The sequence below is a fragment of the Falco cherrug genome, chromosome 8 (assembly GCF_023634085.1).
Source record: "Falco cherrug isolate bFalChe1 chromosome 8, bFalChe1.pri, whole genome shotgun sequence".
NCBI classification, from domain to species: Eukaryota; Metazoa; Chordata; class Aves; order Falconiformes; family Falconidae; genus Falco; species Falco cherrug.
In genome coordinates this window covers 55,350,793-55,373,320 of record NC_073704.1, presented here as the reverse complement: position 1 = coordinate 55,373,320, position 22,528 = coordinate 55,350,793, and the positions used below count along the sequence as shown (strand labels likewise).

The following is a 22,528-nucleotide window of genomic DNA, read 5'->3' as shown; positions in this document are numbered from 1 at the left end:
TAGCCCCCTCCTTTGAGTATCATGCAGAACATGAAAGGTTCAGCACTTTTTACTTCAAATGTTTCCTCTGCCATGGGCATTGCTGTTGAGTAATTGAAATTTCCTGCTTGTTTGCATGTTACTAATTGTGTGATCTTACTTCCGAGAGCTCCAGGCTGTCTCTGGAGAGGCTGCTTATTCATTAGGCCTTTTATCCTGTCAAAGACCATTAGAGTGGTTTGATAGGATTTATCCTTCCTGCAACATACTGGCAGGTTTTGACTTACTTTATTTTCCATCTGTACAAATGACCTCTATAATAATAGTCCCAGAGTCTTTCCAGTGGCCAAAGTGAGTGTTGAGCGTGGCTCTCTGTGTTGCTTGTGGTGCGGGGAGAGCAACAACAGCCTGTGCCTGCAGCACTGAACGGGGAAGGGGGAAAACCACATGTAGTGGTAAACATCCCCACTCTGAAAAGGATGCTGAAAAATTGGAAAAGACACAGAAAGGCTGCGTACATATTTTGAGACTGGAACAGGAGCCTTGGACTGGCTTCAGAGGAGGGGAAAAGCATGTTATGTGTTACCTTCAACCCCAGGGGAAAAGCAGTGTGATATAGGAGAGTGGAAAGTTGCACAGCTGCATCAAGAAATGCCCACAGTTGCTCAGTGCCGTGCTGCAGTCGTGCTCTCTTCCAGCCTCCCTGGAAAAGAGCTAGTAGCCAAAGCCACAGACGTGTGAGCTTGGTTCAGTCAGGCTAGGAAGGACACTGGCCCGGCGGGTGTCCCCGGCTGCCCTCCATCACCACTTGTGCTCTGAGTGCAGGCTGGCCTGTGCGAGGGCTGCTCTGCAGGGAGCTGCCCTTCACAGCAAGGCAGGGAGTTGGGGGGGCCATGGGGTACTGGGGGAGCGTGGAGGCAGGAGGCATATTTGGAAAGGCAGCCGTGCTGGTCCTATGGTGAGAGGTCAGGAACTCAGTATCGTGTACCCTGGGTGCAAGTGTATATGTGTACATGAACTGTTCCTTGTGTACATGAACTGCTGAGAAGTGTTTGGTAAGAGACAGCAGCAGCCTTGACTGGGAGAGCAGGGGGCTGAACCAGTGAGGTCATCTACAAGTGAAAAAAGCAGCAATCTCTGAAGTCTATTTTTCCCCTCCATGTTGGTGTTGATACTGATGGTGAACAGATTCGGTGTGGAGCTCCTCAGGGAGCAGCTTGGCTTTGCTTTAAGCAGTGTTTTTATCATGGCCATACACAGAGGGTGAGGTAGGTACCTTTGTGTACAGAGACAACAGAAACTTACTCCCTTGTGATCACTGCCCTCTCACTTCTTCTTTCTGATAAACAGGAAGGGAGGTTATTGGCCCAGGATTAACAAAGACTTAGAAGAACCTGACTGAAATCTACTGAAAAAGTCTGCTGTGTGCATTATACAGAGATAACACTGTTGTTGTCTGTGTAAATCAGAGCCACAGAGGTGTGCAAGCTGGGGATGTCTGCTCCTCTCTAGGTGCCCATACCAGTTAGCGTTGTGCTGGAGCCAGATGGGCTTTTGGTCTGACCTGGCATGGCTTTGCGTTTGTCATGATTATCATTGCCCTTGTTGTTTCTGAGGATGCAGGTTCCTATTAACTGCCCGTCAAGCCTGGGTACTATGGCAGAAACTGAGGAGAACATGTAGAATTGTGTGGGAGTATTACAGAGGTGTTCCTGCTCTCCCTGGAGCTCCTTTGCAGCAGGCCTTTTCTCTTCCCCTTGTACCACTCCTAAGGTATGTCTTTTCTCCTGTGTCTGTGCTGCAGGAAAATGGGAGTGCCCATGGCATCAGTGTGATATATGTGGTAAGGAAGCAGCTTCCTTCTGTGAGATGTGCCCCAGGTCCTTCTGCAAGCAGCACCGGGAAGGCATGCTCTTCATCTCCAAGCTGGATGGACGTCTGTGCTGCACAGAGCACGATCCCTGTGGGCCTAACCCTCTAGAGCCAGGAGAAATTCGTGAGTATGTGCCTCCCATAGGAGCCCTGGCTAACGGTGAGGACACCCAGCCACCGGAGCAGCCACCTGCAGACACAGACCTGAGCATTCAGCCTCTGGACAGCGTACCTCAGTCTGTGGCACTCAGACTGCAGTCACCAGAAAAGCCCCCAGCTACCCTAGCACTGAGGCTGCCACCATCGGACAAGCCCCCCACCACCCTAGCCCTGAGGTTGCAGCCGTCAAACAAGCCCCCCACTACCCTGGCCCTCAGGCTGCCTTCACCAGACAAACCACCGGCCACCCTGGCGCTGAGACTGCCACCGTCAAATAAACCCCCCACCACCTTGTCACTGAGGCTGAAGCCATCCAACAAACCCCCCACCACCCTCTCACTCCGGCTGCAGCCTTCGGACAAACCTCCCACCACCCTGTCGCTCCGCTTGCAGCCATCGGACAGGCCCCAAGCTGCCCTGTCCCTAAGGCTGCAGTCAGAGAAGCAACCCATCATTGTAGCGCTGAGGCCCCAGCAGCCCGACAAACCTCCCACCAACGCGGTGCTCTGGCCACTGGACGAGTCCTCCAGTGATGCCTCACAGCCTCACTTGCCAAGCAAATCTCCGGGAACTCCACTGTCATCAGACGAGTCGCTTGTTACTGCTGGTGCCTTGCAGCTCCAGCTGTCGGACGAGCCTCCTGCTGCCCCCGGGGTTTTGGGGTTATCAGACAAGTCTCTCATTGACACCAGGACCCAGCAGCCTGAGCTGCTGGATGAGTTCCCAATGAAATGCCTGCATCCTCAACTGTCGGACAGACTTCTCGCCACGGCGGGGACCCTGCAGTCCCAGCTGGTGGATGAGCCTCCTGGGGCCGATCAGCTTCAGCCACTGGACAAAGCCTCTACCCAGAGTCTGCAGCCTCAGCCTGTGGAAAAGGCTCCCAGCTCCGTGGTGCCGCAGGTCCCAGCACCAGAGATGACTCCTGGTCCTGGGGTGCTGTGGCCTCTGCCCATGGAAAAAGTTCCCAGCTCCCCGGTCTCCCGGATCCTGCCCACGGAGAAGGTTCCTGGATTGGCTGTGCCACGGCCCCTGCCTCCAGAGAAGGCTTCTTTCTCCGGGGCAGTGCGGGTCCCAGCCACAGAGAAGGCTCCCAGCTCTGGGGCACCCCGTCCCCTGCCTCTGGAGAAGGCTCCTGCCTCGGGTATGCCGCGGATCGTGCCCACAGAGAAGGCTCCCAGCTTAGGGGTGCCGTGGCCCCTGCCTCTGGAGAAAGCCCCTGGCTCCCGGTCACCACACATCTTGCCCATGGAGAAGGCTCTTGGGTCGGGGGCCCTGCGGATCCCGCTCACGCAGAAGGCGCTCACCCCTGGGGTTCTGCGGCCCGTGCCTCCGGAGAAGGCTGCCGACGCTGGGACCCTGCGGGTCCTGCCTCCGGAGAAGGCTCTCGGCTCTGGGGTGGCTTGGCCTCAGCTCTTGGAGAGGCCTCTCACTCTTACAGCCCCGTGGCCTCAGGCGTCAGACAAGCTGGCTGCTGCCGTGGCTCCTCGGCCTCAAGCCTTGGACAAGCCTCTGGCTGCATCGGCTCCAAGGCTGTTGCTGTCGGAGAAGGCGCTGCGGCCCGTCGATCAGAACGCTCAGCTGAAGGAGAGGGGAGCCCCGGCTATGGACCTGAGTCCCCAGCAGAAAGAGAGGACCATGTTAGCTGGTGAGCAAATCTCTTGGTCTGCTGGGAAGGTGGTGACGCATGTCGGACAGGTGCATTGGCCTTCGGAGAAACTACAGACGCATGAGCAAACCCACTGGCCCACTGCAAAAGCCCTGACACCTGCAGAGCAGCCTCCCCGGACAGCAGAGAAACTACCAGAGCCAACCCTTCAACCCAGCTGGGAAGTGGCCTCGGTCCCCGCAGAGCAAACCCCTTGGACATCAGAGAGATTGCGTGCATTTGAGCAGACCCCTCGGCCAGGCAGAGAAGCACCGGTGCCCCCAGAGCAGATGCAGTGGCTTATCACGAACGTTCAGACAATTGAACAGATTTCTTGGCTGAGTGGAAAAGTACAGACTCCTCGGGGGCAGGACCCTTTGCCTGAACAAAACACAGCGCTAGCCCGTAACCAGGATTCTGTCTGTCATGAGTTGGCCGACTCAGAGCCAAAGTGAGGTTGGTGAATATGGGAGGCAGGTTTCAGTCTTTTAATGTTTAGGGAGGGGGAATCTTTGTTTGTTTTTTTTTTTTTATTCACTTCCCTGAGCCCAGCCCCTAACCCATGCACATCCCATCCATATTCTCTTGTGACATGAGCAAGGACATTCTCTTAAGTCTGAGTGTGGCCCAGCTGAAGGGAGAGAGCATCGATGACCTGTTCTTCTTCCTTTTACAAATGGTAAAGCTGAAATAAAGAGTCCACTCTGGGTAAAAAACTGCAATTCCATTGAAATGGTCACATTACTGATCCAGCGTGTTCGAGCTCCAGGTCTGATTCGTAGGCAGGTTCCCAGGTACAAGCTAGGGGCCTTGCTTTTTTACTGTATTTAGAGGAAGCAGGTGAGTCAGGCGGCCCTGGGACTGGAGGTGTTTCAGGGACCAGGCAGTGAGCAGTCAGGTATACGCCCTTGCCAGACTCTGTAGAAGCAGGGAAGGGGTTTATCTGTCGTCTGCCCAGGTCTCTGTCCCTGCAGGGTGTTGCTTTGTGAGGTTTGTCCGTACATTCGCTGGGACGTGCTGCATGCGTAGTTCACTGAAGGACAGGTATCGTCTCCAGCTGAGCTGGGAGAGGAGCCCGCTGTACTCGCTCCGTGCAGTTTTCTCCAGCAATACACAAGATCCGTTCAGGCTCCTTTGTACGAAGCTGCGAGTGTCCAGGCCTGAGAAACAGGGGATCTGAAAGAGGTCAGGGAAAAGACAGATCTTGGAAGAAGCCATCTGGCAGTTTTTTCATTCTTGTGTCTTAATCTTTTAACACAGGACACACGGAGTGTTTCCTGCACTTGAAAACAGTGTGACCTATAAATCAGCAATAGCAGAGTAGGGCAGAGTGGGTTTCCCCAAGGTGCTGAGCGCTGCCCTGGCAGGGTGGTGGTGCTCCCTTCCAAATTTCCATCCAGTCTCTTCTTGACTTCTGTCGTCACCGTGAGCCAGCAGACTGAGCAGTCTTTTCTCCCCTTGCCTCAGACATGTTCAGGACGTGTTTGCATCATACCTGGTCTTCCCAGCAGCAGGACGCTGCCGAGCTGCAAGTGAAGCCTGTACCGTTCGCTAGACAGCAGAGAGGCAAGGGTGCCGTAGCTGTATCGGGACCCATCTCAACACCTTCCCCTTGGGTAGCTTCTGGCTTAACTTTTCTACAACCAAAGGAGACTTGAATTAACTGGACTGTGTTGGTGTGCGTGTGTGTGTGTGCGCATGTGTGTCCTTCCAACTGAATAGTAGTTCTCACACTGGAACACTGTGGGCTCCAGCAGCTGGCTGGCTTTCTTTTTTCTTCTTCTCCCTTTTCCAGTTAAGGAGATGTTTAGTACTTGGTGGTCATCAGGCTGGTGTCCAGACTAGGCCTTCTGCAAGCTGTTTACTCAAGCATCGAGGCAGAAGTTTGCTTAGCCTTGGTACTCGTGGGACAAGCGGTAGAGTCCCAGGGACCTACAGAGTGGCATCTTGGGACCACTGGCACCCTGGCAGGCAGGAGGAGGATGGGCCCCTGGGCAGCACTGCTCAGGCTGGATGGGGTCGATATCCTGCCAAGGAAGCACTGCTGACCAGCACGCTCTCCCGCTCTCACAACACATTACCTCTGTGGTTTGCCTGAGCTCTGCCGATCTGGGTGCCGCAGTCTTGGCTCTCCACGCCTGCCACCAGACCATTGCCAGCTCCAGTGTATCCTTCTCCTTACAGGCAGATCTGAAGGTCCCTCCCTGGAAAGGGAGCATTCAGTTCCAGGCTGACCCTCTCCCTCTAGCTTGGGAGCAGGTCCTTGTTCCCACCTGGCTTGCAAGTGCCTGCTGCTCCCAGAGCAGACGGTCATTGATCTTTGCGGATTTCTATGAAGGGAGGCAGACACTTGTACCGAGACAAATCCCAACCCATTCTTCTTTCCTGATGTACGCACCCCAAGGCAACATCCTGCTGTAAAGGCCGGGTGTGCTGGGCACGAGAGGACATTACCAGTGCTACGGTGCATCTCTTCTCTAGTCCGAATCATTTCAGATCCTTTGTAGAATAGCTAGCAACTTCGAAAAGCTTTATGGCTTATGGAAACTTACTGTTTAATGTTGTTTTTTTTTCCGGAAAGACTGGCAGGTCAGTTCCTGCTTGCTGCTGAAACTGGGGAAATGCAAGCAGCTTGTGTTTCTGCGTGACTCCTGCACAAAGGGAATCAGGACAACTCCTCAGAGCCATTGAGAGAGAAGATAATCTAAGGGCATTCATTAACTTTTTTAAACAAATTAAAAAAAATAATGGTAATGACGTTCAGTATATTAAGTATTTATCGTGTGTGAGAAGGAAAATAAATCTTGAATTTGCATTTATAGGCCTTCCCATGAGCTGGACTTAGTCATGTAGATTGTGTAAGTAGGGTTACCTCCGTGCCAGCCACCCAGCCAGCTACAGCTGTAACCAGAAAGGTGTCTGCACTGCTCTGTCCACCTCCGCTTCGCATTGTCACGTGTTAACTAGTTACTTGTTTCATGAAAAATAAACTGTGAATATTTTTGGTGCAGGCTTTTTTAAATCTGTATAATGGAGAAGTTCTCAATGAATTCTCATAAGTGCAGGTTTGAAAAAATCACTTCTATAAATCGTGTGCTCATGTAGTAGGGTGAGGTTCACGGCAGCAGCAGCCTTTCATGCAGCAGGCTTTTAGCCAAAAGCTTTTTTTTTTTAACAGTGAACGTGGATTGAACTGTTGCATGGCATTTCAAACCCATAGCCTTATTCCTTGCATCTGATCATACCCCACCTCTTCTTGTCTCCCTTCATGCCTTTTCCATAAGGATCCAGGTTTCTGGCTTGCTACCTTTCCAGCTACTGTTGGAAAGTTGATTTTAGCATAGCTGGGAGGCTGCTCAGTAAAATTGGCATTTGGAAATGTCAAGGAATCCAGCAAGCTGCTCTTCCCTTCTTGCCCTTTTTGGGCCCCTGAGCGATACTGTCAGATCAGGAGGGCTTGTCAAGCGTATTGGGGGGCTTGCAGAGAGGGTAGTGGTGCTGTTAGGAATGGCTGGCTGTGCTGGGTCACCTCAACAAGACAGGCGAGGCCTGACCAGGCGTGGAGATGGGTCACGGCAGCCCTGCCCTGCCCAGCCTGCCTTCATTGGCAGGGAGCATGAGCTGAGGAACAGCTCTGGGCAATAAAACCCTGGCAAAGGATTTGTGGGCTTCTTCAGCACTTGAGGTGACTCTTGCTGTTGGTGGCAGCTGGTAGCACTGCCTTGGAGAGGATGAAAGGGAGCTGTCTGTACCAGAGTAGTTGGGTTAATTTTCTGCAGTTCATTGTTGCCTTCAGAGTTCAGCCGGGGGTAGAGGAAAGCAGCAGATAGCACATAGCCCTGGCAGACCGCTCCTGCAGGAGAGAGACTGCTGCAGCTCTGGTCCAGCCTCCCCAAGCCCTTGTACTGGGCTTGGCCAGCTTTGCTGCAACTCCGTGGCCAAGGCCACAGTGCGGTGGAGGGATCTGGTCACCTGGCAGCTGCCAGCCTTGGGTAATTGCACCCAAGGTGGGTAAGAGGTGACTGTTGTGTTGTGTTGATTCCCTCGTGTGGAGAGTTGCTGAAGCAGAATCAAGGGTGTAATTATTTCTGCTCAGAGCTGTGTCCCTTTCTTTGCTGTCCGTGGGAGGCTCACGGAAACTTTCCAAGCTCACAAGCCCGTTCCCACTTGTAGGAATGGCTCTTCCTTCCTAGTTCTGAAGGGTGATGGAGGGTTTGCTCCCATGCAGATGCTTTGCTGGTCAACATCCTTGCTGTCAGGACGGCCTGGCTCCCCCTGCTCAGAGCAGTGGGCTGGGGTCACCTGCTGTGGCCTCTGTCCCATGGCAGGACCCACTTTAGTGGTGGATTTCGACAGTGGACAGGAGAGCCACAGTTGGTCTTTGGTGATGAAGGAGCTCTGGTGAGGTGGTGTCATGGTCAGGGACTCCCGTGGGCATGGGCTGCCTGCCCAGGCAGGTGAGGAGGGTTGCAGAGGGGCCAGTGCAGGGCCTGTGGGGGTGTGTGGGCAGGAGGGGAGTGGGCACAGGCCACTGTCCTGCATGGCTCGTTCCGTCTGCTCCAGCTTGCTGGGCTGGCACCCGATGTCAGCCAGGGCTTTGGTAAATCTAGCAGAAAAGTGACCGCTGTAAGGAATAATCCCCTATTGCACATGTTCAGATACTAACTAGCTCATGGTAGCTTGCTTTATTGCTCTTCTCAAGTTAAATCTTGGTGCAGACTTCCTCTTTAACAAAAAACCCCACAAGAACCAGATTCACTTCAATGCACAAAGTATCCAGGTGGTACTGTGGGAGCATGCTTTGTAATTCAGGGTGAAACCCCCTCCAGACAGGCTTTGCTTTGAAGGTGTGGCTGTTAAAATTCAGGAGATAGGAGGGCTGGTTGAACCAAAGGATGGTAACTGATTAAGCTGAGGCAGTATGGATTGGGAGGGTGCTAGAAGAGCTTCAGCTCAAGTTTGGCAGAACAAAAGGAAGAAAAAGCAGCCCTAACCCTGATGCATCTGGGCAGTGGTTTTACCTGAGCACGCTGTGGGTGTGTGCTGCTCCTACCTGGATGCCACAGCCAACGTTGTGACAGGGCAGGGGGCGTTTGAGAAACCTCAGACCTTCAACACCTTCTGTTTATTTTTTATTTCAGCCTTAACTTCTGATTTTGCTTGATGTTTGGAATAACCATAATTGTAACCTGCTTGTAATGTGCTTTGCCCTAAATTACTGATGAGGCTTTTCGCCTTTGCCAGCCAGTGAGTGTTAAAGCAAAGTGGCAAACTGTGCAGCTACTCTGAAAGTACAGAGGGGGCCAGCAAGGGCTCACGCTGTGTTTGGTCGCCCGGGCTTTGTCTGCTCTAATTACTCCCCTGTGATAGTGATCACGCCAGTGGCAGCATTTACAGCCTCTCCCAGCAGCGCGGCTGGGCTGATGGGTGCTCCGGGCTCCCAGGGCCTGGGAGATGGGATGCTGGAGCTTGGGGACTGCTCTGCCGCTTGCCTGGCTTCAGCAGGAATCTCACCTGCAGGGTGGCAGTGCCCTCGCCTAGCAGGAGGTGGGAAAAGGCAAGGTTTCTGCTCCAGGTCCTCCGAAAGCGATCTAAGCAAAGTCCAGTGCAGGGGGACAGCGTGTGTGAGCTTGGGCTGGAGAAGTGGCAGTGATGGACAGTCCCTACAGCACTGAATCTACCTCCTAGGGAAATCTGAGAAATGGGTGTTGCTATGTCCTATTTCAAGGTAAAGTTTTAATCGGTTTGCCCTTGGCGAAGCACTTGGGCTATTGTGGTGCTATTGTAAACCGTTTGGCAGCTTAGCACAGTAGGGCTGAACTCACGGCTCCTAGCCCATGGGCTGGAGGTTTCTTTGCAGGCTGAATCCCATCCCCTGATAGCTGGGGCTGGGCTTTGGCACGTCTGATGGAAACAGGATGAGGCGTGACTCGGTTCCTTCAATTTATGATGGTTCTTGAGACTCAAACCAGTGTGCCAGTGGGGCCCCGTGGGTGTAGGGAGCAGTGGAGCCACGTGAAGCAAGGCAGGCGTCCGCTAACTGCATGTTCTTTGTGTCCGTTTGGTACTGAGCTGGTTTCAGTTTTTGTTTTTTTTTCTGATGTTTCCGAGTTGTTGACTTCAAGGAACTGGGTTTTGTGTATTTTTTTAGACACTGGGAACTTGTTAAAAGGAAAAGCAGCAGCACCGGGAGGCTCAAGGTGGCGTGTGGCTGGAGCTGAGGGCGGCCCCAGCCGACATGGGTGGGAGGAGGGCAGATGTGCCGGCAGCAGCTGGCGCAGGGAGCGGCTCCTTCTGCGACGGGCAGGAGAAGCCTTTCAGCAGCAGCGCTCCCAGCCCTGCTTAACTGCAGTGCCGAGTTCACTGCCCCGCCAGCCTGCTCACCTCCCAGACACCAAATCTGTCGGATACCACGCGCCTGGCTCTGAATGTCCCGGCCACCCTCCAGTGCCATGTGCTTTCGGCTGGGGTCCTGGCTGCCGGCTAGGCTGGGGGTCCCGGGGAGGGTGGCCCTAGCTGCCTGCTCCCCCTTGCTCACTGCTTGGGGATGGGGAGGAGGGACATGGGGGACCACCCCTGGCAGCAGCGTAAGTTGCGCTGAAGCCACGAGCAAACCTGCTCGGAGGGCAGGCAGCCTTGGTGTGAGCAGCCCCGTGCTGCGTTCCTCCTCCACCGAGGCCCGCTGCCCGCAGGGTGCTGGAGGGAAATGCAGCGGGAGGCAGGTGCCCAGCGGAGGCAGGGACAGCCGGAGGTTGGTGCGGGTGGGCGCTGGGCCGGTGGCCGGGGTGAGCACTGCGTGGGGGATGCATGGGTGCTTGGTCCTGGCTGGGACTCATCTGTCAGTTCTAAGCAGGGATGCCAGAGCGGGTGAGAGAAACCTACATATTTCCAGCATGTATATTATTTTTAGAAGAGGGAGAGGGGAGAGTCTTGGACCATTGATTACTTTCATTTTGCTCCCCTTAGACTGTTGGCTGTGTATGTGAAACTTATAATGAAAAGAGGGTTGCCCTGCCCAGGTGCTCCCAGAACATGTACTGTAATTCTTTGTATATAGAAGAAAAATTACTGTAAAGTAAAGTTTAACTTTACTCTCGATGTCCTCTTGTGGTTTGTCTTGCCGAGCAGGGGGGTGGTGGGGGGAGCCCGGCTGCGTCCAGACACCCAGGGCAGGGATGGGAGAGCCCTGACAGCCTCATGGCAGCGGCGCAGGCAGGGCGACAGCTCAGACCACAATGCGGTTTATTTACATTGTACACCTCAAGAGAGAAGACACTTAAATAAATCTGCAAAGAACGGGGCAGCATCTCTGAGAGTGAGTTAACGGCCACCTCTGGGCCACAGCAGTGACTCAGGGAAGCAGCCCCTGCAAATGCCGGGGGGCAGGGAGAGGGTCCCCAGGGGTGAACATCCGCAGCTCCCGGCACCGCACGGCAGCTCTGCCACTCCACATGCCAGGAGAGCAGCCTGCGGGGCTGTGCGCCGCTGCCGCACTGCCGAGGGGCCCGTACAGCTAAAACACAGCAGGTAAAAACCCAGAGGAGTCTGGCATGTGCTGGCTGCCCGGCCGGCAGCAGCGATTCCCTTTTGGCAGGAGGTCTCAGTGGTGGCAGCAGCTGTAGAAGTAGGCACCGCTCCTCTGGCCCAGGTCAACACCCTTCTCCTCTGGAAGAGAGCAGGGGCAGCAGGCTGCCGGCACGTCCGCACCACGATGCCACATGGGAGCCCAACAGCTGCCGGTCCCAGGTCTGGGCCCTGGCAGGTCCCTTGGGGAGGGGTTTGGTGGCCCCGCAGAGAAGCGGCCAGGCTCACAGCCGTGGCGTGGCCCAGGGCAGGAGGCGTAGCTGGGCTGAGCACGCTGCGACAGGCCTGGCGCAGAGCGCAGCACCAGTCCCACAGCCAGGCAAGGCTCCTGGCTGCCTGCTCGCCAAGGGCCACCTGTGGCCCAGTTGGGTGGGCACGCGGAGCCTGGTCTGAGTGGGATGAGGACACTGTGATGGGACCCAAGCTCTGCAGGACAGCCCCAGCACGGAGCCGCAGTGGCCCCAGGGAGGGTGGGGGTGAGGAAGGGCCCTGCCAGACCCCACAGCGCTCATCCTCCACACCCTACCCAGGGGCACCTGCGCCCCCCACCATGGCAGAGGGTGCTTGGGGTGGGACAAATCCTGCCTGCTCACCTGTCATCACCTGGAAGGCAGTGAAGTGGACGTAGTCCTCAGCCACCTTCTGAAACAGCTCGTCTGAGGGGAGAGTGGGCAGGGTGGGTGTGGGCAGCCCCCCTGCTGGGCAGAGCGCCCCTGGCCCGGCTTGGGTGGGGGCATGGCCGGCAGCAAGGGGGCTACTCACCCACGCACTGGCCTGTCTTACTGGAGGTCTCGAAGAGCTCTGCCTTGATCTCTGCAACGAGGGCCCAGGTCAGTGCCTGCGGCGGGCGCAGGATATGGCCCCGCGGGCTGGGCTCCCCCAGAGCCACCCCCCAGGCACAGCTGCCGACAGCAGGCTGGCAGCGGCCCAGGGCAGGGTTCTGCGCTCCCGTACCCTCGGCCCAGCTGGCCACCTGCCTGCCCCTGTCAGGACACGCCATGCCCAGGGAGGTCCCTGGCAGAGCCGGAGCCTCACCACGCAGGGAGCCCTGGCGCCTGGAGCCCCCAGATCTGCCGTGGAGCCAGGGCGAGGGCAGAGCCCCCTGCGCCTCCCAGGCACACCTGGATGCAGGAGCTCCATCCTGCCCACCCCAGCCGCTTGGTGCTGCAGGAGCCCGGGAAGGGCCGGCATTGCCCACCACCAGCGCCACGGCCCCACGAAGTGCCCCACCGTACCATCAGCGTAATCCTGCACATCGTGGAAGTCGACACCCCGCTTCCTCCTGTCCTCCTCCAGCAGGTCGCTCTTGGTGCCGCACAGGTAGATCCGGCAGCCCTGCAGCAGGCAGAGGGGTGGGAGGGATGTGCCCGTGGGCCCACCACCGGCTCCCCTTCCCCTCCGGCCAGGCTCCGCAGCCCCCCGCCACCAGCTCCCCTTCCCCCCCGGCGAGGCTCGGCAGCCTCCGGCCCCCCAGCCCAGCCGTACCTCCTCACAGTTCTGCAGCTCGTTCACCCAGAACTTGGCTCGCTGGAAACTGCTGCTGTCGGTGAGATCTGGGGGAGAGGGGTCAGGGTCTGCCCCCCCCCACCACCACCACCTCATCCCCCACCCCCCTGCTGCAGCCCCTGACCCACTGGTGCCACCGCCACCCTGGGACCTCCACAGCCACCGGCTCCTTCCCCATCCCGCGGCACCGGGCCCTTACCGTAGCAGACGACGGCAGCTCGTGCCCCACGGTAGTAGATGCGGCTCATGGCCTCATAGCGCTCCGAGCCGGCCGTGTCCTGGGGGTGACAGGGGGGCACTCAGCAGGCTGGGGGGAGGGGGGTGGGGGCTGTCCCGAGGGTCCCCGTGCCGGGGGTGGCAGCAGGGCGCTGGCACAGCCCTGACCCCGCACTTACCCAGATGCCCAGGGTCACCGTCTGCTCCCCCACGGACATCACCTTGGCCACGAAGGCGGCCCCGATCGTCTGCAAGGGAAGCGGGAGCGCTGGCACAGGCCGGGAGGCGGCGGGCCCGGGGCTTAACCGGGGCACCAGCCTGGGAAGGACCGGCCCGGGGGCTCAGGGGTTAACGGGGGCACCGGCCTGGGGAGGACCGGCCTGAGAGCTTGGGGGGTTAAAGGGAGGACCGGCTCGGGGACACGGCGGCGGCGGTTAACAGGGGGACCGGCTCGGGGAAAGCGGCTCGGCCACACGGAGGGGGCTAACAAGGGTCGGGCCCGGGGGCGCTGGAGGGGCGCGGGGGGGGGCACCATCTCGGGGACGGGGCCCGGACCAGGAGGGGCCCGGCGCGGCGGCGCCGTGCCGGGGCCCGGCCGGTCACTCACGTTCTGGTAGGGCCCGGGCCGGAAGCGGCGGTGGGCGCAGCGCTCCACCAGGCTGCTCTTGCCGACCCCCTCCTGCCCCAGCAGCACCACTTTGGCGTCCACCCGCCGCCCGCTCATCCTGGCGCCGCCGCCGCCGCGGGGCGGGGCCACAACCGGGCGGGGCGGGGCCGGCGCGGCGGAAGCGCGCGGGCGGCGGAAGCGCGCGGCGGCCCGGCGGAAGCGCGCGGCGGGGCCTGGCGGGGCGGGGCGGGCGGAGGCCGCATGGCGGCCGCCGAGCAGGCGCGGGCCGGAGCGGGCAGGGCGGCGCGGGCCTGAGCGGCGGCGGCGGCGGCCCATGGGGAAGTACTGCGCCAGCCTGGGCGTCCTCAAGGGGCCCTGGGACCAGGTCTTCGCCGCCTTCTGGCAGCGCTACCCCAACCCCTACAGGTGCGCCGGGCCTGCGCCTCGGGGCTCGCCGGGGCCCTGGGCCCCGCTCCGGGGCCTCCGCCACCCGGGCCTCTGCCACCCAGGCCCCCGCAGGGTGGCGTCCCCCCCTCTCCCAGCCCTTTCCCCTGGCGCCCCACGGGGGCAGGCCCCCCGCTCCGGGGTCCCCCGTGCCAGCAGTCTCCAGCTGGTTCCCCCCCTCGTCCTTGGCACCGCAGCCCCGGTGGTTCCCAGCCCCGGGAGGGTTGCCCGGGAGCGGGGCCTGACGCTCTCTTCCCCCTCCCCGGTTTAGCAAACATGTCCTGACGGAAGACATCGTGCACCGGGAGGTGACAGCGGACCACAAGCTGCTCTCCCGGCGGCTCCTGACCAAGACCAACCGGATGCCCCGCTGGGCTGAGCGCTTCTTCCCGGCCAACGTCGCCCACTCAGTCTACATCCTGGAGGACTCTATTGTGGACCCCAAGAACCGAACCATGACCACCTTCACCTGGAACATCAACCATGCGCGTCTCATGGTAGGTGCTGGTGGGTGGGCGTGCGGCCGGGTGGCAGCGCCGGCCGGTGCCCACAGCCAGGCTGTGCCTCGTGCAGGTGGTGGAGGAGCGCTGCGTGTACCAGGTGAACCCGGAGAACAGCAACTGGACCGAGGTCAAGCGGGAAGCCTGGGTCTCTTCCAGCCTGTTTGGCGTCTCGCGGGCTGTCCAGGTGAGCACTGCCAGCTGCTCGAGCAGCACTGCGTACCCCGTCTTTGGACAGGCCTTAAAGCTGCTGCTCCCCCCCATCCACACCTTCCCCGTTCTGGTTTTTCCACCCCTTTCCCCTCATCCCCCCATCTTCATGTGTTCTTGGGGTGCCCAGAACCACCATTGCTGGGTCTTTGGGACTATTCAAGCTGGACAAAGCCACAGGGACTGCATGTGATCAGGGAGCTGGGCTTGCACCTTCACTGATTTTTCCCTTGCAGGAGTTTGGTCTGGCCAGGTTCAAAAGCAACGTGACCAAGAGCACTAAGGGATTTGAATACGTGCTAGCAAGAATGCAAGGTGAGCACCCAAGGGCAGGCTGGGGCTGACAGGATGGGTCTGTTGGAGTTACAGGTCACACTGGGAACACTCCAGTTGATGAGCAGGTTGTGGCTTGAAGTAATCCGAGTGTGAAATCCTCACCCCTTGCCTATGCCCCTGTGTCTTGGCACAACCTGCTCTTCGAGCAGCCAGGCAGCACTTGCAGGGATGGGCAGGGATGGTGTGCAGGCAGGAGGGGAACGTAACGTGGCAGCAGTCACGTGCCTGCAGTTCCCCTTTGCAACATGCTGTGACGCACGCAGGCTAGGAGTGCCGGGCTTGTATTCCCCTGTGCGTGGGGAGGTCGCCTCCATACCAAGGTGACTGGGCCAGTCTAGCTTGCATCAGTCGGCACTCCTGTGCTGGGGCAGGGCAGGGGCCCACTGGGGCTGGGTTAACAACTTCCATGTTACAGGAGAAGCTCCGTCCAAAACACTGGTGGAGACAGCCAAGGAAGCAACTGAGAAAGCCAAGGAGACAGCTCTGGCTGCTACAGAGAAAGCCAAGGACCTGGCAAGCAAGGCTGCCACCAAGAAGAAGCAGTACGTGTGAGGGGCCGGGCACCGGCTGCACCAGAACAGATAGGAGCCTCCTTAGATTTTATATTTTTTAAAAAACTGTACAAGTCTGACAATCAGCTGCTGTTAGACCCTTTCCGAGATGTAATTATCATTAAAGAATCAACTCCCACCTCTGATTTGGTTGAGGCTGGCCTGGTTAGAGCAGAGCCCAGTGCTGCCCTCCACTCTGGGGATCCAGCTCTCTGCCAGGGAGCTGGGCTCACAGGGGAGACGCAGGCCAGGGTTTCACCAAGTGCCTTTACTAAAATAGTGTCGGGTACGTACAAGAGGGCGGAGCAGGAGCGTGAAGGCAAGTTGCTTAATGCACTAGTTTCCTCTTCCTGGCTCTCCAGGGGCAGAAGAGCTCCCCAGTAGCTGTGTCTGCTGGGGGTGGCGCGGCCCAGGCAGCCCCCAGCCTACCCGAGAGCGAACGGCAGGGGGAGGCAGGAGGGTGTCCCCATGGCAGCCGGGCCCTCAGCACCTCTTGCAGTGCATTGCAGTGCACAGTGGGTGCCACAGTGCGGTGCCAGCTCCAGGCACCCAGCGCCACGGCCGCTGCCACTCAGCAACCCGGCTGCAGGGGCCCAAGCTGGACACTTGTCCCCACCTGCAGCCCCCTTACCCAGGCAGCCATGATGAGGCCGGCAGAGGCTGTGCTGGTGGCAGTGGCAGACAGGGAGGAGGCAGGCAGGCAGCGCAAGGAAGGCAGTACGTGCTGTCAGGATTCGGGACTGTGGGGGCTGGAGTAGCTGTGGTCCCTCCCAGTGCTGAAGCCGGGCAGGGGGTCCCCGCTGAACACCATGCCATCCACCTCTATCTCAGCATCCTCTGGGTACCAGGGGGAGGCCGTGTCAGGCCCCTGGCGGCCTTTCCTTCCCTGCCCACCCTCCTTCCCTTTGCTCACCTCCCTCAGAGGGCTCCGAGAGCTGGGATGAGTCCAAGCTGTCAGCCCGTGCCCGTTCCCCGCTGGCAGGTGAGAGCAGCCGTTGCAGCCGCTGCTGCAGGCTCCGCTGCTGGTTACGCAGCCGGTCCTTGGCCCGCTGTGCGCTCAGCTCCTGTTTCTCCAGTCTCTGCGGGGATCCGGTGAGCTGTGAGCAGGGCTCCGAGGGGCAGCCCCATCGCTGCCTGGGGCCCCTCCGGCTGGCGCCCCAGTGGCACCAGGGCCACCACCCTCACCTGAATGTGAAGCCGGGCACGGTGCAGAAGGGTCAGCGTGGTAGGACGGTCCGGCCCTGCGCCCACCGGCACCTGCTGCTTCAGCCGCTCCAGGCAGCACCGGAGCTTGGCTCTCCTGCAGCCGGGCCGGAGGGGACACTGCGGTCAGCCCCGGGGGGGCGGTGTGCACGGGCGTGGTCACCCTCTGCCCCGCTGCTTCCCCCCTCCCCTCCGGCCCGGTACCTGTGCTTCTCCAGCGCGTTGTGCACCGACCTGCGGGAGAGCCCCCGGTGATCAGAACCGGAGATCAGGACCGGCGGGACCGGCCGCCCCCCCCCCTCCCCCGCCCACTCACCTGACGCTGGCCACGGCCCGGCGGGCCCGCGCGGGGCACAGCGAGGCGTATCGGTGCTCGGCCTCGGCCAGGCACGGCGGGTACCGGGCGGCGCCCGCCCCGCGCTCCCGCCGCTCCAGGAACTCGGCCGCCCGCAGCAGCACCTGGATGCTGGTGGCCGCCGGCTCCATGGCTGGGGGGGGCGATGGCGGGGGGCGCGGGCCGAGCGCTCATTGGCTGCTGACCGCCCCGCGGCGCTGACGTCGGCTCGGCGGGGAAACAAATTCGGGCGGGAAAGCGCGTGCTTCAAATTTGAATCGGCGGGAGGGGCGGGGCACGGCACGGCGCACCCCCAATAGGCCACGCCTCCACCTCTAGGCCACGCCCCGAGGGTGCGCCGGTGTCCGTGCTCGCCCGGGGTGGGGCGGGGGCGCGCGTGTGCGCGGTCACGCGTGTGGCACGGAACGCGCGTGTGCGTCCACGTGAGTCAGGCGGGCAGCGCACCCTCCCCCCCCCCCTCCCGCAACCCACGCGTGTCCCCCGGCCGCCTGCCCCACCCCAGCCCCCCAGAACCACCGCATCACAGCGCCCACCCGGGCGGGTTTCTCTCTTTATTAAAATCCATCGGGCAGGGGTGGTGGGGAGGGGAGTACCGGGCCCCGGGGGCGAGGGCCAGCCGCCCTGGGTCGGGGGCCACCGCATGGCAAGGCACGGCCCCGCGGCACCCGCCGTCATGTGAGGGCTGTTTGCACCGTCTCAGGCCAGGCCGCGGGGGGAGACTCTGCCCCGGCCCCAACAGCAACCAAAGTTCATCTGGAAAAGAAACCACCGGCACCACGCGCGTTCCCAGCCGGGGGGCCGGTGCACGGCAGCGGGATGCAGCTCGCCGAGAGCCGGGCACGGCCGCGGTGCATCGGGTGAGGCGGTCCTGTGCCCACTGCGGCCATGGCCCCGCTGGCGTGGGCCGCCATCCATGGCAGGGGGTCCCACCGCTGTGCTACCCAGCCCCAAGGGGACTCGTGGGGTCACGGAGCTGCCCAGCAGCCCCAGCGCAGCCCTTTCCCCCCGCGGTTTGTGGCCGTGTGTCGGGCACAGGGGCCCTCACCGGCTCCGGTCACGCCGGGGCACGGGTGGGAGGTGTGTGGCATAGCAGTGGGTGCAGACACGCACGGGTTTTGGCTGGCCGTAGTGCGGCAGTGCTGCGGTGTGCGGCGAGCAGCGGGCACAGAAGATCTGCCAGGAGAGGGCCAGAACAGGGCTGAGTGGAGCCGGGCCCCCAGCGGTCCCCACAGACCCCGCTCCGGCCCCCTCCTACCTTCCCGCAGCTGCGGCAGTGGTGCCTGCGGCGCAGCAGGGTGAAGGGTGAGCTGCAGGCAGAGCACTGGCTGCACGTGCTGTCCGGCACCCACTCGGGCAGGCGGCGGGCACCTGCTGGCCAAAACACATTGGTAAAAGCCCCCCACCCCAGCCCCCATCATGGCCACAGCCCCAGGATCGGTCCCAGCCCATTGCTCCTGGGTGTCCTGGGGCTGCTCCACTGAGCCAGCCCCAAGCAGGACACAGCAACTGTCCCTGTGTGCCTGGGGGCTGCCCAGGGCAGCTGGACACACCCCCCCAGGCAGGACGGGGGCAGGATCAGCCCCAGCCTTGCCCCCTGCCCCAGAGCCATGCCACCCCAGCAGCCCCTTACCTGCCCTCCGGAGTCCAGCAGCCTCCGCAGGGCTGGAGCACAGGGGGCAGTCAGCCACACGGGGAGCATCTGTCACACATGGGTCACCGTTCTCTTCCTCTGCGGGAACAAGGGCTGTGGTGGTCCAGCCAGAGCAGGCCACGTTGTCCCCATGCCCGGTGCTGTGGCCTTGTGTCACCAGTGCCGGGCGATGGGCAGGGCAGAGGGGCCATCCCTCATGTCCCTGGGGGTACTCACGGCTGGCACTCGGCTCCTCCGAGGGCTCTGCCTGTGAGGTGACGATCTTGAAGACGGTTTTCAAGATGCTCCGCAGGTCGCTGGCAAAGTTGGTCTGGAGCTGATCAGCCACGCCTGCACCAGGAAAAAGGGGGGTCAGGGTGCTGGGGGGTGGTCAGGGTGCTAAGGGGGGGTGGCAAGGGGGTCACTTACCCGAGATGCAGACGAAGAGGGTGTGCAACATGTCCTTGGTGCTGCTGTAGTGAGAGCGCAGCTCTGAGCAGTGGGCACCCGTGGCATTGAGCTCTGTCCCTGGGCTGCTCCCGGGGGGCTGGGGGCTGCACAGAGGGGAGGTGACGGTTACCCCTGGGGTGGCACAGAAAGTCCCCATCCCAGTGGGCAGGGATCTGCCATCTCACCCCTGCTCCCTCCCCACCATATACCCCCACCGCCAATCGGTGCCTGGGTCGTCCACTGAGCCGGGGGGTCCTAGCCGCGTCGTGCAGGTGTGGGGGGGTGGGGGGGTGCAGGGGACCTCCAGGAGACCCCAGGGAGCAGTGGGGTCTGCTCTGGGCACAGCTGCCCCCCAGGCTGGGGGGGTGGTTGGACCGCAGTGATCCTCTGGTTCAGCTGTGCACAGGCTCCTCTCCAGCAGGCAGAGCTCCTCCACCGACAGCACCCGCAGCAGGTCCCTGCAGCAAGGGGAGGGCATCAGCCCCACGTCACGGCCCCGCTGCTGCCCTACTGCCCCACCCATGGGTGCCCATTGCCCCTTGCTGCATACCTGATCTTCTTCAGAAGGTTGTAAAAGGGGCTGAAGACCCGGGACATCTGCTCAGGGCTCTGCTCCAGGCTGAGGGGACCCTCAGGGTAGATGAGGAGGCCACTGTGAGAGGACAGAGCCCAGCTCATGTCAGAGGATTGCCTGGGACCCCAACAACTCAGGAGGAGAAGGGGGTGCTACAGGGCAGGGAACACCCAGCTGCCCCTGGTCACCCCCTTCTCCAGGAGGCTGCACCCACCTGATAATGGCCAGGCGAGGGATGGTGAACATGAGCAGCGGTTCGTAGCCATCAATCATCTCCTGAGTCAGGTAGCCCAGGCGCAGAGCTCTGGGGGGGGGGGGCACAAACCCTTACAGTGGGGCAGAGCCCCAGGATGCTGCCCTATCCCCGGGGCTGGGGTCCCTGCCACCCCACCCCTGGCAGGCGGCGTCCCTCACCTCTCCACCGTCTCACAGAAGAGCACGATGATCTCCTGCTGCCTGTAGATCTCCTCGGGTGACTTCACTGCCACTAGTGAGGACACATAGCTGGAGAGATGGGGGAATTGTGAGGCTCCTCTGGCCCTGGCACAGCCCCCCCCAACCCCACCCCCCAGCACCCTAATCCTGGCCCCCACCTCAGCTCGAACTCCGCGAAGAGCTGGTCGAACTGGACGAGTGCAGCCTGGACGGGCTCGGGGTAGGAGCCAGGCTGGCTCAGGCTCTGCTCCCGCAGCACCGTCCGCACCAGCTCCAGGCTGCATAGCAGCTTCCTGGCCTGGGGCCGCAGCTGGGCCCTGTCCGCCTCCTCCACCTCCAGGAAGGTCCCGGCCAAGAGACACTGCTGGGACCCGAGGCCATCAGGAGCCAGCACCTGGGGCAGCAGGGGTGCACCCCAGGGCTAGCCCGTGATGGGGTGCACCATCCTGGGTGGTGCCCATCGCCTCTCCCAGCCTGGAGAAGCTGGACCCCATCACCCACCCCGGGACAGCACCCCCGGGCTCACCTCGGCAGCAAACAGCATGTGGTTGCCCAGGTTGTCCACCAAGAGCTCCTCAGGGAACTTCACCAGGTAGTCACGGCTGTGTCGCTGTGTGGGGATGCACTCCTCCATGATCTGCTCCAGGACGGCCAGCAGGTGAGCCTGGGGAGGGCAGGGATGTCACCCGTGGCCACCTGGAGAGACCAGGGTCACACCGGGGCCCGGGCAGCCCCCTCACCTGGCTGAGGTGGAGCTGGTTAAGGAGCACCAGGTACTGCTGCGGGTCCAGCTCAGCATCCAGCCCGTTGATCTCGGCTACCACCTGCGTCACCCTCTCGTCAGCAAAGAAGAACTGGGAGAGCAGGCGGGGGTCGGAGCGCTGTGGGGAGAGCAGAGGGGTGATGGTGGGAGCGCCCCGCGGCTCCGGGTGCTGGGACAGGGGGACCCCAAGGCTCCTCTGCCCGCAGCCCGGCAGCGTGGGCGCTGCTGGGGTTTGCTCCCCGGTGGCCGGGCCCTGTGGGGCAGCCCCACTCACTCGGGCAGGTGCGTGGGACCCCCCCAGCGGCTCCGGCTCGGCCGAGCTGTGCCGGGGGCGGGCGGGGAGGCAGGCGGCCCCCGGCCGAGCCCTCCCGGGGAGCGCCGCCGTTCCCACCCACCCGTGCCTCAGTTTCCCCAGGGGCAGAGCAGGATGAACAAGCTCGGCCGCCTCCCGGCGGCGTGGGCACGGATCCCTGCGCGGCTGTAAACACCGGCTCAGGTGAAAGGTCCGCGGGGAGCCGGCAGCCCGCAGGTCCGCCCCGCCCCGCGCCCCCAGACGGCCGGTGGCCGGGGGGGAGGGGGAATCTCCTCGCCCCGGGAGCGGGCGGCGCCGGGACGGGCTCCGAGCGGTCCGGTCCTGCCCGCTGCCGCCCGCGCCCCCAGCCGCGGGGCCGGGCACCGCCTCGCGTTCCGCCCCGGGGACCCCCGCCGACCCCCGCGCCCGGTGCCGGCGGAGCCCCCGGGCAGCCCCGACGGGGCGCGGCGCGGCCCCCCTCGCTCACCTTGGGCCGGCGCAGCCAGCGGCGGAGCGCGGCGGGCAGCATGGCGCGACCCACGGCTCTGCCGCCGCCCGGCTCCCCGCGCCCGCCGCTCGCCGACGGGGCGGGCCGGCACCGCGCACCGCCCGGGGGCGGACCGGGGCGGTGTCCGCCCAGCCCCGGCACCGGGACGACCCGGTGGACCGGCCTCCGCTCCGCCCCGCTCGGCCCGCGGCGGGACCCGGGGCTCTCCCGCTGCCGGGCGGCGGGAGGCGGCAGCCGCTCGACGGGCCGGTTCCCTCTGCGGAGCGGGTCCCCCGGGGGCGGGCAGAGTGTCTCTGCCGGCCGCCCCGGTCCCCCCTCCCGGTGCCGCGTCCCGCTCTCGGTTCCTGGCTCCAGTTCCCGGCTGCACTCGCGGGGTTCCCGGTTCTCCCCTCCCAGTTCCCTGGCCCTCCCCTCCCGGCTCCCTGGCTCTTCCCTCCCAGTTCCCCTCTCCCCGCAGCGCCCGAGGCCCAACCTTCCAGGAACGGGGACCCCCCCAGAGGCCCAGCCCTGCCAGCCCCCTTGGCCTGAGCATCCCTGGGCTGGTGGGGGGACACCGAGGGGGGGCACCGGCAGGCACCCGCCTGCTCTCTGCTGGCAGGTGCAGGGTGTGGAGCGCAGAGTGGGGTGCTGCAGTTGGAGGGGGGCAAAAAAGCCCCTCGGTGGGAGCAGGAGGGGCCAAGTGGCCAAGGAGGAGTCCCCAGAGGTG

General features: G+C 61.9%; 5 protein-coding genes across 14 annotated transcripts in view; 2 read left to right on the top strand and 3 right to left on the bottom strand.

The window, feature by feature from the left end:
• NSD1 (nuclear receptor binding SET domain protein 1) overlaps window positions 1–10,756 on the top strand; it is a 66,978-nt gene extending 56,222 nt beyond the window's left edge. For all 6 annotated transcript variants that reach the window (XM_055718665.1, XM_055718664.1, XM_055718662.1 and 3 more), the window contains one exon: window positions 1,784–10,756. In XM_055718665.1, coding sequence (XP_055574640.1) covers window positions 1,784–4,113 — 2,330 coding nt within the window. In that variant the 3' untranslated portion in view covers window positions 4,114–10,756. The remainder of the gene's footprint in view (window positions 1–1,783) is intronic.
• A 127-nt stretch (window positions 10,757–10,883) lies between these two features.
• RAB24 (RAB24, member RAS oncogene family) lies at window positions 10,884–13,907 on the bottom strand. Its single transcript, XM_055718667.1, has 8 exons — window positions 13,572–13,907; window positions 13,144–13,212; window positions 12,948–13,026; window positions 12,728–12,795; window positions 12,478–12,577; window positions 12,005–12,055; window positions 11,836–11,898; window positions 10,884–11,323 (listed from the first exon to the last, which is right to left on the bottom strand). Exons 1-8 carry the CDS (start codon window positions 13,905–13,907, stop codon window positions 11,259–11,261), a joined length of 831 nt encoding a protein of 276 aa, XP_055574642.1. The 3' UTR covers window positions 10,884–11,258.
• Window positions 13,858–15,758, top strand: PRELID1 (PRELI domain containing 1). The gene is made up of 5 exons (XM_055718668.1): window positions 13,858–13,997; window positions 14,287–14,512; window positions 14,589–14,702; window positions 14,962–15,040; window positions 15,477–15,758. Exons 1-5 carry the CDS (start codon window positions 13,906–13,908, stop codon window positions 15,611–15,613), a joined length of 648 nt encoding a protein of 215 aa, XP_055574643.1. The 5' UTR covers window positions 13,858–13,905; the 3' UTR covers window positions 15,614–15,758.
• A 102-nt stretch (window positions 15,759–15,860) lies between these two features.
• MXD3 (MAX dimerization protein 3) lies at window positions 15,861–17,352 on the bottom strand. 2 transcript variants are annotated; one of them, XM_055718669.1, is made up of 5 exons: window positions 17,132–17,350; window positions 17,020–17,049; window positions 16,798–16,912; window positions 16,526–16,691; window positions 15,861–16,449 (listed from the first exon to the last, which is right to left on the bottom strand). In XM_055718669.1, exons 1-5 carry the CDS (start codon window positions 17,299–17,301, stop codon window positions 16,340–16,342), a joined length of 591 nt encoding a protein of 196 aa, XP_055574644.1. In that variant the 5' UTR covers window positions 17,302–17,350; the 3' UTR covers window positions 15,861–16,339. The 2 variants fall into 2 exon arrangements, with proteins under 2 accessions (XP_055574644.1, XP_055574645.1); XM_055718670.1 differs by lacking the exon at window positions 17,020–17,049 and having other exon boundaries at window positions 17,132–17,352.
• A 356-nt stretch (window positions 17,353–17,708) lies between these two features.
• On the bottom strand, window positions 17,709–21,905 carry LOC102054907 (lateral signaling target protein 2 homolog). Of its 4 annotated transcripts, none has more exons than XM_055719475.1 (13): window positions 21,802–21,905; window positions 21,000–21,140; window positions 20,786–20,923; window positions 20,418–20,653; window positions 20,239–20,328; window positions 20,039–20,128; window positions 19,801–19,902; window positions 19,460–19,708; window positions 19,230–19,354; window positions 19,038–19,151; window positions 18,801–18,899; window positions 18,426–18,541; window positions 17,709–18,343 (listed from the first exon to the last, which is right to left on the bottom strand). In XM_055719475.1, exons 1-13 carry the CDS (start codon window positions 21,841–21,843, stop codon window positions 18,212–18,214), a joined length of 1,674 nt encoding a protein of 557 aa, XP_055575450.1. In that variant the 5' UTR covers window positions 21,844–21,905; the 3' UTR covers window positions 17,709–18,211. The 4 variants fall into 4 exon arrangements, with proteins under 4 accessions (XP_055575450.1, XP_055575452.1, XP_055575453.1 ...); XM_055719477.1 differs by having other exon boundaries at window positions 18,426–18,538; XM_055719478.1 differs by having other exon boundaries at window positions 20,418–20,623.
• Between the last annotated feature and the right edge of the window lie 623 nt (window positions 21,906–22,528).